The following is a 12,435-nucleotide window of genomic DNA, read 5'->3' as shown; positions in this document are numbered from 1 at the left end:
GAGTTTCCCTTTATAGAGTACACTTTGCTCTTCCTGGTTAAGACCCTGCTGCCTTCAGAACACCAGGACCTGACAGCATCATGTATTTCAAAAACCACAATCATCAGATCAAAAAACTCAAGTGCTGATACAGCAACATAGCACTTAATTTATTTCAATGAGCCTCCTGCTCTCTACAGAACACAGGGTCATCCCAGCAAAAGAATTTGAACCTGGTTCAACTTTTGCTCCAACACATCAAATAACTCTCTGCTATTGCCAATATAAAACCTGCAAGCCAGCACACCTTCTCGCTAGATTACTTGGAACCTGTACAGGTTTTTCTTCTGTATATTTCACAATCTTCCACATGGAGGGGGAAATGTTGCTGTGAGAGCTGTCCAAGCTTTCCTACAGCCCTCAATATATGTTTTTTGGCCCTCTTTCTAGGGAACGCAGATCCTGTCAAAGTATCCACTATAGGTTGCTTCTATACCAACAAAAGTTATGTTTACATTCAGTTTTTATTGCCAAAAACAATGTGTATCTGAACTTGAGGCCAACCAAATATGTTTAAACCGCAATTTGTTGGCTGATTACGCCTCTTCTCAGGTCTGTGTGGGCGTGTTCAGGTTGTTCGATTGACATCTCCCTCAGTCGCACGGAAAATTTAGTGGGTGGGAAAAATGACAGCTTTTGTGTTACACATTTGCAAAGCCAATTTATATTAATCAGATAAAACCATTATAGTTTGCATCAAGGTATGCTAGCTAACAGTGTTCCTCTTCTCTGCCTTTGTTGTTTAACTGCTATGTTTCTGCCTACCAGTGGAATAGTTTGAAATGATCCTTTTCAGTGACTTTCACAATATCTGCAGCCATTCCTCTGATGTCACACTCAAGGTGGGAAGCTCAGACGCTGTTCGAATGTCACACTGCAGTGTTCAACGTTTGCAAATCATATGTTTAAAGAGGGGGTATTATGCTGTTTCAAATTTAAAAACATATATATAATGTTACAATGTTGTCCAGACTAAACGTGGGTGAAGTTTCAAATCTGTAGGTAAAAGTATGTTGGAGTAATCCCCAGGCTTCTCAGCTCAATCGGCAGGCTGCTGCGAACGCCAGGTTTCACACTGTTTTTTCTACACGCTTCAATTTGCAGCTTCAGAGAGCTGGCCAATCAGAAGGTAACTGTAAATTATGCTACGCTACTCCACAGGTATCACAGAGTGAAATATGAAGCTTGAAATTAGCATCATACCCCCCCTTTAAAGGTATCTTTCAAATTGCAATAATTTCAGTGCTTCCTGGTTGACCAGCAACTGAAAAGACAATGGATGGTGAACATTCGGAGGGAAATCAAACCATAATTCAACTTAAAACAACGTATTTGTTAACCCACAAGCTAACGTCAAACAACAACTAACAACCACTTCCGAGCTAACATAACAGTTTGATAGTGTTACGCACAATAGCTGCGTCTCAATTGGGGGTCTGCGTCCTTCAAAGGAGGCAGTCTACAGCGGATGACTCATTCGTAGCCTGTGTAGTCCGTTAAAGCCCAAGTGAAATGAGGCGGTCTGGTCTATGCAGAATTTCCTGTTTGCGTCACCAGCTGCTCACGCCCTTATCCTTGTAAGGCTCACTGTTGTTAGCTAGCTAAAAGTAATGTTAGCTAGCTAGCTTGAGAGGAAAATGGTGTGAATATATTGAATTGCCTACCCTTGAGTGTTCTGGTCCTTCATGTACACAAACAAGCTAAAAAAAATGATCCTCATCAGAGTGTTTCACCTTGTATTTTAAGGGGTTTTATAATCAGAAAGACAAAGCTGACAAAGCGTTGGTTCTACCTCGCACTTCAGAAATCTTTGTTAACTGATTTGAGCACATCACAGGCATGAATAAAAATATTAAAAGGTAACTCATTCCTCTTCTCCGGGGCTTACTGCGACAACAAATGCAGGTTCAGAGTTTAACTTTACCTTGCTTCCATCTCTATAGCTATTACCACTATACATCACACAGCTCTGAACAGATTGTTGTTACAATTACCCTGAAAAAGCATACGACAATGCATACCTAATTGGAAGCCTAAACACTCAGACATACACTTCAGTAGACTCACTCAGAAATAATGATTATTCCTGCAGAGAATCCTCGTCCTTAAAAAGTTAGAGAATGCAGATGAATTTGCATCGATGTAAAGAAGATGCTTACACTCAAGGTTGTGCTTTTATTCATAACCCCCACCACATGCCGATGTTGATGTTTCACGTCAAGAAATGATTGGAATGTAAATGGCTCATTATCTCTGACAGAGTGCAAAGGCTGAGAAACTTTGCAAAAGACAACTTCTGGAGAAACAGAGAGGCTGATCTTCAGGGCTGCTGATGACAGACTGGAAAGCTATCAGTCAGTATTGGCGGATAGCTTCACACACAAACACACACGCACTTTCAGACTTAGGGTTCTAGAACATTTACTTCAGTCTGTCAATCATTTACTCAACTCTGTTTGCATGCCATTAAAACAAACACACACACGCACGCGCACGCAGCTTTAGTGAATTTGTGAGATTTGATGTGATTCTACAAAGTGTGGCTCTCCAGTACGCTTCCAACACCAAAACATCTTTCAAAACCATCAAGTTATATTTCAATCATTTACCATTATATGCATATTCTGACCATATCACAGAGCTATAAATATATGACAAGGAAATATGTAATAGACTGCTTTTTCTGTCAGTATTTTGATGAGCAAAAGATCCCTTTAGTATGAAAGCAGCTCTCATAAATATCAGTGAATTACTATTTATTTATTTCACTCTAAAAGCGTCTTTTAACATAATTTCTGCTCATTTATTCAGTACTATTCTGTGTCTTTATAGCCCCTTTGACATATGCACTCTCAAATACTTCCAGAAAATTTCAACACAGTCTGCCCCTGACATTTCTTTCACACATGACCCACAAGAGGGGGGGGGGGGGGGGGATCACCAGTTGGAACAATTTTGGCGTCAGCCCTCACAGCCAGAAGCTCCCGTATCTCTTCATCCCTCTCATTTGCAGACACCTTTGCAACTGTAAATGTCTTATAAACGATCCTTCTTCCTCAGCCTCGGATGTTTTTATTCATCCTGTTATGTGTTGTGTTGTGTCCCATGATATAAACGTCGCCCACTCACTTGCGGTTAATGTTCCTGACTATCTCCTGCCGTGTTCTCTCACCAGCTCACCCCGACTTCACATTTTACCAGGTGACTGGCAGGTGAGAAACTCAGCCGTTTGCGTTCAGACCAATGTCTGTATATATAGATGGACGACGCGTCTCCATCTGCTCTCTCTGCTTTCATTGAAGCCAAAATAGCTCCTGTGATAGGCGCTGCCATCTTGCGACGCTGAAGTAATTTGGAATCAGAGTTGCGCAGGTGAGATCAGCGGGTTGAGCCGCCATAGCCACTTCTGCTAACCAAAACACACACTTAAATTACCGGGAAAAAACAGCAAAGATCTCGCAGGTCTGCATATTTAATAGCAGAACAGCTTCCTTTGTTGGTCTGAAGCAGACGTTCACAGAAACTTCAATGACTGTAGTGATTGTTAGTCTCACCGTTCCTCCTCTACTCTGCTAATCCGGAACTGATCAGCTGCAGGAGCCGTATTTGTCCACAGAGCTGTCAATCATCCTTTTGACAGCATCACATAACTAATTAAACTAACTAATTTCGTCAGAAAAATTAACACTTGGATGTAAATCAGCACGATAATAACTAATATAATGACAGAAACTGTGTATTTTGATTTTATAGTTTGACTAATGTCCCATCTGTTAACATGGAGGAGGCGGGCTTTATGACCTATACTGCAGCCAGTCAGCAGGGGGCGATAGAGACATTTTGGCTTCACTTTTAGGGAGCTGTCATGTCGTAGAAGTTCACACTTGCAGCCCACCCGGACAATGTCTGGAAATTTTCAGGACTGTCGCGCATGTGTCGGGGCTTTTGTTCGTGTTCCCTGCAGCGTTTAACGGCGCATCATCTAGCCTCGCCTGAAATAAAGGGCCTCAACTAACATCAGAAGAATTCATGTCTGATTTACAAAATAAACTAGCATTGGAAAATGGGAACTAGGGCTACACAACACACAGCAAAGGCCTTGTATGTTATATCTGAGGCTTTATTATAACACTGCTAACACAGCACGTCTTCTCCTTCACTGCTTTTTTGGCAAATTTCAAGACCTGTTTTTTTTGTGTAACCACAACATCTTAAAATCTTTTAATTTTTTCCTTTATTTGCTTAGTAGTTGATTTATATGTCCCTGAAAGTTAAGTTGTCGCAGTAAAGCACTTTGTTTTGTGTGTTCATGTTGATGTCCTTGTGCAACGTGCAACAATGTTTTGTAGTTCCGCTTGTACTCGTGTCTGCGTTTCAAAAAGTCAAGTGCACTTTTCTCTGTTGTTTTAAGGTTGCTGTTCTTGACACGGTTCTGAGATTCACATAAAACAAGCGGAGCTTATGAAAAAGTTGTTTTTCATTCTGGGAGAAACTTTTATGTAATGCCTGTGGGAGTGTCTGTCTTTCTAGATCTCTCAACATTCAATTTGTCTTCCTCACAGTTAAAGGAAAAGTGGGTTCTGAACTTGAGAGAGATTATCTCTCCATCTGCACTCCATCCACGGGCCGCTGAAGACACAATTACCGCCACTCTCCCACTGAAAACAATACATTGCCGGCTGTTTGAAGTACGCTATCTCCTCTTTCCCTCAAAAGAAGCTAAACGGAAGACATACAGAGCGAATAGATACCTTAGGAGTCCTGATGGTGATGCGATGAGAGCCGAGCGGGGGACAGCAGAGGCAGTCAGAGGAGATGACCTTGTAAGTTAACTAGCCTGATAATCCCTCCCTGCAGGCTCCACAACCCACTCCTCTTGTCACTCACTCTGCTGTGTGATAGATACATACGGTGGGCAGGAGATAATGCACTTCCACACTCCTCGTCATTTCACTGCTTTTTTATCATCTATTTCACTGTGGAGCTTCATGCAGAAAAGATGCATGTCCATGCTCGTGCAGAAGCGCATACACACACATAGAAGCGGGGTGTATTCAGGCCAGTATTGATGAGGTTAGTGGGGAGGATTAATGCCTGTCAGGTTGGGGCTTTGGCGCGGTACAGGAGAGGGCAAACGGTCATGGAAAGCGGTGAAAAGATTATTATCCTTATTATGATGCCGAGACGCCCTCCCTTCATCTATCAGTCCACCTCTACCCCTCCATCTGTCACCCTGTCTCCTGATCCAGCCTGCTCTCTGCACCCCGCCTCAAATTTGATTGATTTCCTGCAGAAAACATCTCATTTTCTTTCTCTCTGTTCCCTTTGATTCTCAAGCTCCTTCCTTTTCCGTGTTATTCTAGGCGCCACAATTTCACCAGCTCTTCCATTGAGTCTTGCGAGAACTTGCTTCGGAACTCTCTTTTGATTTCCATCGATCAGTCATCGCCTACGCGCAGAAACACAGGTAGTGCAGCCTTGATTGTAAGGCTGTTGCTCGACCTGCTGATGGGGGATGTTCATAAGCTTTCTTTTTCGGCGAGCTGCTCCACAAATGATTCAGGCCTCTTTTTTTTGTCTTGTAGAGAGAGTTGCCTCCAGTGATTGCTTTATTGATTCGCTTGTCTGCACAGTGAGTAAGCGGAGGATCTGTAAGTAAGTAAATGAGCGATTCAGTGAACGTGTGAGTCGGTGACTGACTGGACGAGCGAGTGACTGATGGTCTCGATGAGCGAGAGGGTGCGTGAGCGAGATAAGCAGCTTGATCCCCCTTCTCAACATCACACTCGGCACCTGTAAATGAGTTTCTCTTTGATCAGCGCTGCGCTCTTCTGGCTTCCACCGCTCCTTTGCTCCCTGCTGCTCGACTTCTCCCACAGGTGATGAGGGGGGGGCCCAGAGGCAGCACATCAGAGGACCTCTGTGCGTGTGCGTGTGCAGATGGGGACCTCGCTCCGACGCCTATAGGTGCACAGCCATCTGGAGAGTGACACGGTCATGCGCGCGCTGACATCTGCTTATCTCATAAACAACATTAAAAATACATGGCATATCAAGTGTGGGGGGGGGGGGGGGTGAACTTGCTACGAGCGTGTTTACCATCACGCAGCGAGAGATCTGAGATATGCCATTCACGCACCATCATCCTGTCAAAACTTCTTCAAGTCCCATGTGCACTGCTGCCAAGAGCCAAACTGATCAAAAAAGCTCCCCGATTTCTGACATCCACACCACAGCATCGCTTTTGGCGCTTTAGAAGCCACCAAAAAATTTCTGAAACTTCTTTAAAGTCGACTTATCTAACAGGGAGCAAATGCCCGAATGACATTATCAAGCTGCATCACAGCGTCAAAGAACATCTGATATGTCCATCTACCTCATACTGGTCGCCACATCGTGCAGGTGGATGGCTGCATGATTTGATACAATGTTCACCTCATGAATCTTGTTCCTGCTCTAAGCAACAAAATAAGAGAGAAACAATAAGCAAAAGGATGTGCAACAGCCCAACAATGCGTTTGTGTTAAATGAGTTCCTGGAATATAACCGCGATACACTTTGCTGATCCGGTCACAGTTCGGGACAGGATATTAAACTACAAATATCAATCTAGAAACACTGTTGAGGGTCAGTTCGAATCAACAGGGCGTAAAAGAATCCTTTACAAGTTTAATATCTCCCCGCGCTGCAAGCAAGCAGACAATTTGAGCTGAATATTGAAAAACTCTCTTCAATTTGGATTTCGCTTGCGCTGAAAGTAATACAAATGGGTTTTTTTCGAATCATATTACAAGTGCAATATTATGAAAAACAAGAGATGTGATTTTTGAGAAGCATTGTGCAGATTCTCAGAAAACTCTCCTTTATTCTGCATGTAAGAGGTACGACTTAAACCCTATTCACACGGGACTAGTGTTAACCTGGGGACCTCATGTGATTTAGAAATGACCCAATCACGTCTGGGTTTGGTGGGGCGCACAGGATAAGCAAAGTCTGTATGTTACTACAATTTACAGACATTATGAACCCGTATATATACACAGGAAACCCTGCTATGCTCGTGCTCCTCGATTTGACAGGTCGATCATGGGATCCTCTTAGCACGACTGGAGCAGTAGGTGGCAGTATGGGTCACTGCTTTTAATCTGTATAGCACTTAGGTCAACCCCGGTTGTTTTAAATGTGTTCTATAAATAAAGTTTGAGTTGAGTTGAGTATATGATTGAAAATGTCAGGATGTTGCATGGCATGGCTTTGCATGCGTACTGGACACTGGACAGTTTGTGTTAGTATCTACGGTCGTGATTGTTGGTGGCACAGGTAGTTATGTTTAAAGGTATAATCTCAAACTTTTTCATGTATATAAATGTCTTTTAAGTCACTATCTATCACTGAATGAGGTAACACAATGGTGATTGAGCCTATGACCCACTGATGAAAGCCTGTGCATTTGCAGTATATAGTATTATTATGGACTGGGTGTCTGTGGCGACTTTAGCAGCAAAAAATCACAAGCGGGGCCCAGTTAGTGACACACCCAAATGGCTGCCAAAAACTGATGACAAAAACACTGCAGAAGAAAAATATTGGACCCCAAATTACGCAGATGCCGATTCACACGGGACTAATATTATCAGATGACCTCTGTTTGCCAAAATATGGTAGGTAATTTGCGCTGGAATTTTTACTTGACAAATTACGGACATGGCTGATTCGCACGGGATTAAGATTACAGACGAGCTACGCAAATTACTACAGTTCCCCAGGTGATACTAGTCCCGTGCGAATATGGCTTTTGATGGCGTTTAGGAGCAATTAATCCTCTTACTTAACATCTAATGAATACTGAATGAATGCTTTTCTGTCTTTTAATTCTATATTTTCTGTTCTTTGCACTTAATAGACTAGAATAATCTTTATCTTGGGGCGCCAGGCAACCTTGGGTGTGAAATCAGACAAGGAAATTACATTGTCTAATGACATTAAACACTTTCTCGAGGTCCTCGAGTATAAAGGATAAAATCAAGAGCGTCTATCTAACTGCGTCTAATTGTGTGATTGCTGCGTGATGGATTGAGCTCAGGTGCCTCTTGGGTTTTTGCTAAGTTGATAAGAATATCAAAGTGTGTGTGTGTTCATTAAAATTTAATCTGATGTGGTTTTAATCACAAGTTCGCCTTCAAAGTTATTTTGTTTACTCGCATTCCTCCCTGATTGCATAAGAGTGTGTTTTTTTTGGTAAATGAGTGTGCCAACTCAGTTTTGCCTCAGCATCAAAACAGTGTTGAACCAGTGATCCAAGCCGACTCTCTCACTCCTGTTTTTTTTATTAAACAACAAATAACACAAAAAATGACGGCAGTTTAGTTTAAGTTCTTTTTCAGTGATGTTTCTGATCACTTCACCAGGTTTAAAAGAAAAAACAAAGTTGCGGGACACAGGTGATGAGACGAGATGACACTGTCTGGTTTAAAAGCTCAAAGTCAGCTTTGCATATTTAAAACGTCGCCGCCAAGAAGCATCGACGCATCTCATAAGCGACACCTCGGGGAGTCTGGAGCGCTACTTCACTTCAAAACTTATTCTTCCTCTTTTACAACGACACTTTGTGCGTGATTGTGATTTTCCTGCATTTCTTTTTCTCTTTTTTCTCTGATAAAAGGTCCTTAGAGTAATCATAAAGGAAAGGGAAAATCAAATCCAATTTTACACCCTCTAGTTACCAACTACAAAAAAAAGTGGTTGGAATCAAGAGGGCTGCCTTGGAAGCAAACTTATGACCAGCAGGTTGCTGATGTTCACTGAGCACAGTTACTCCCATCTTCAATAATAATCAACAAAAAGTCCCTGGGCTTAACTGTAAGTGGAGCCATTCAGGAAACTTGTTCAACACAACAGGAAGTGGATGCTTAAAGGAACAATTCTCCCCTAGTAAAAGCCACTGTCAATCAAAGCTGGTGTTCTCTGTAATCGATAGAAGCAGTAATATTTGAAATTGGAGCCATAGCTGTGGAGAAAGTTGTACAAAGAGCTTGTGGTTTCGCCCATTCTACATTCCTACGACACCCAGGGTGCATTGCGCCCCTCCCTCTGAAAGGAACAGCCCAGCAAGAGACGCTGGAGTGAAATACTACCGTTTCGCTGGAGGAAATGGCACAGAGCGGTGCAAAATCCAGAATACGACGATATTATACCGGTGGATCATCTAAAAAATCTTCAGGTCTGCAGTCTACATTTCAAACCTGACGATGACATCAGAGGCAAGCAGCCTAGATTGAAGAAGTGTAGTTTAGCAAGCTCCCTGGACTACGTCAAATGCATCATCTGGCGAAGGTTTTCCAGGGCCCATTGGAGAAGCGGATAGCGTCCTCCAAAGGCACAGACCAAAATTTCATTTTTTTCTACCATAATGGCATTAGCTCCTCATAATAGCATGATAGGACTGAGGTTGAAAATCGGCGCACTGGCCCTTTAAGTATGAATGTACTGCTGTGTGTTCTGCTCTGAAACTTCTGCGCTCTTTCAAAATAAAAGTCTTATTTTCTGACTTATAATGCATACATGTCGTGCATCACTGACAAAATCTTAAGGGAGAGACTCGAATGCGTTTTCATATCCTGTACCCATGTCGCTATTTACAGTCATTGACGGCTGCAAGAGGCTTCAAGGTTGTGAGGAACAGCTCAGACGTGTTGAGGCTGGACTTGAAAGATTCTGAAAGCGGGGGTTTTAGGTCCAGTGGGTTTGTTTATATCGACCCTGTCTCTCTCCTGCTGAGTGGAGCGGACGCTTACTGCCATCGCCCGTGTTCACATTATTTACCAACCAATTATCTGTGGTGTATGTACACACACTTGGATGAGTCTGAATGGATGTGCCACCCTTTACCTTGAGACGTTACCGTAGCTAAAAGATTGCCATCACTTGGTCTGAGCATCTTTTATAAAAAATAAATGGTACAGTAAAGTATGTGGCTCAGTGCTGTGACAGCTGACGACCTAAGATGTTGAATGAAATGCATTCAGGTTGAGGTTACAATATAGCACTAATTTGTTGACATGACACTCAAGTTTAAGGACCCTACTACAGCTTTTCACTGATGATAAGTTGTTGATGCTTTTGTCAGAGATGTCTGAGTCAAATATAATGATGCCATTAAAAAGTCAGAGTCTCAAGGGCAAAAATAACATTGTTTTTTGGCCGTGAATGGAATGCAAGTATAACATTATTTGCTGTGAATATAATCAGGCAGGTCAAAGAGCAACAGGAGTTATTATAAAAACAGAAAATAAAGTTATTCTTGCAGCGAGGCAAATTATTTCTGAAAAAAAAAAGAGTAATCTTCAACTTCATTAAAAACAAATCCAACAGGAAATATTAGAGGGCTGAGGTTACACAGGCCAGAGAGCAGAGTCCTGCAATATCAACACTAGAACGCATTCTCAGTGCCAAACCAATGCAGACGGGAGCTAAGTGATACAAAGGAGGCTGGTTTGATCTGTTAGTGATGTGTGAGATATACCTTTACTCCAGAGGACGTGGAGGTAATCCTTATCCAGAGGCTGGTTCAGAATGAGCAGACAGATTCTCTGCATGCCTGTAGGAGATCAGAGAAAGAGGGTGGGAAGGTATGAATCATATACAATCAGACAGTCACGGACAGATGATGGTAACAGCAATAGAGCAAAATAAAAATCAGTATTTGCATGAATAAAAATGAGCTTTTAAATAAAGATTGTGCTCTACCTCAAGAAACTCATAAAGCCTCTGTGTTTCAAAAATGTTGTAACAGTGTTAAATTAACAGGGAAAAACAACCTTGCAATTAATATTGAAGATAAGGAGTGGTTAGATATATCAAATGTGGGGAAAACATCAAAGAAGCTAGAGGGAAACTCATCCAATATAAAATAGTACACAGATATCACTGGACACCAACTACACTTAAAAAGTCAGGAATTGTTGGTCTCCTTGGTGACAGGAGAGTACCTAATATAACTAACAATAAATTCTGTATGTTAAAACTTGGGCTTAATTTAGCTGCAAAACTCCTACTGCAAAACTGGAAGAAGGCGTATCACTGCAAAGGAATGGACTGATGAAATGATGAGCAGATGTTAGGAAGAGTTAATGCTGGGGGGAGGACAATGGAGATATGGGGTCAATTGACCCACCCCCCTTGGTTACTGTTGCTACGCCTGTCAAGCTTTAACACCGGCATGTTAATAGTATGGCGTTTTCAACTATAACAGTGAGAGATATTCCAAGGGAAATAATAGCTGGGAAAATAGTTGGCACAAACGAGGGGGTGGTAAAACAATGACTGTGCCGACATCATCGGCGGTGGTAGCGAAGGCCAGACAGGATTGCAAGCTGAGACCAGTTGACTGTCTTTTAATCGATGTCCGACATCTCTCCTCTCAAGTTTTTGGCTTTGGAAAAGCAAAATATATGACACCCTCCTCTAAACTTTGAGGATATCTGCTGTCGGACTTGTGGATTCCATATGTATACCGTTTCTTCTCCTTATTTTGAAAGCTTGACAGGCCTCCTGCACCTAGTTACGGTTGCTAATGTAGGATTGGACTGTGGCCGTTCAAGGGAGGGGCTTAGCGAAGGCTAAATTCTGGCTTCTGCAGTTACAATAGAATAATAATGTTAATGATTGTGTATTTTTCATGTCCATTGTCGTATTTTATGTTTAGGAATGGCTATCTTATTATTTATAAATGTTCTATTCTGTATCTGCCCAGTGAGATGCTGCATTGCTTCAAATTGAATAAGATTTCAAATAAAGGTTGTGTGCTGTTGTTGTGGCTCTGGGTTTGCAAACTGAAGTAGAAACATAAAAGAAAGTGAGATATTGAAGTCATTGTGATGCTCCACACAGACACGGGAGGATTAAAAACAGGAAACACTTATAACAAGGTTCAGAATGTTTCACCACTCAATCCCACAAAGCTTGGAGTGGTTTGTTTGCAACATGAGAGAAAAATGTAAAGAGCATATAGACAACTTTAATCCAAACTATACAAGGTTAAGAGGCAATAAAACTGTAACGCAAGGCAAAGATCAACATAAAAACAGGTAATGAAAAACTAATATGACTAAAAAAGTTCTTTTGAAAGTAAAAGAAAAGAGGTGGGCTTTGTCTGTGCTGTGAATGAGGATGATGAGTTTAGGGGGCAGTTAGTTCCACAGGCAGGGGCCCACACAGTCGCTGCTGAGCTGTGAGAAAGAGAGAACCAGAAACCTGAAGTGACTGGTCAGAGGACTCTGGTGGTTGTGGTGTAATGCAGGGAATTAAGAGGTAGGATCGCTAATGAATGAATTATAAAAACTGAAAGGGAGCCAGCGGAGGGAGCCGGCGAGTACGGGGGAGATATTTTCAGTCTGA

At 42.1% G+C, this 12,435-nt stretch overlaps 1 protein-coding gene across 2 annotated transcripts in view; it reads right to left on the bottom strand.

The window, feature by feature from the left end:
* tpk1 (thiamin pyrophosphokinase 1) overlaps positions 1-12,435 on the bottom strand; it is a 93,341-nt gene that overhangs the window by 68,961 nt on the left and 11,945 nt on the right. For both annotated transcript variants that reach the window (XM_069667749.1, XM_069667750.1), the window contains exon 3: positions 10,562-10,636. In XM_069667749.1, the coding sequence (XP_069523850.1) occupies positions 10,562-10,636 (75 nt within the window). The remainder of the gene's footprint in view (positions 1-10,561; positions 10,637-12,435) is intronic.

Source organism: Semicossyphus pulcher, unplaced genomic scaffold, assembly GCF_022749685.1.
Source record: "Semicossyphus pulcher isolate SPU_LCO1_2020_fin unplaced genomic scaffold, fSemPul1.0.p SCAF_18, whole genome shotgun sequence".
Taxonomy (NCBI): domain Eukaryota; kingdom Metazoa; phylum Chordata; class Actinopteri; order Labriformes; family Labridae; genus Semicossyphus; species Semicossyphus pulcher.
Note: the sequence above shows the minus strand (reverse complement) of the source record. Positions and strands in the feature narration are given on the sequence as shown.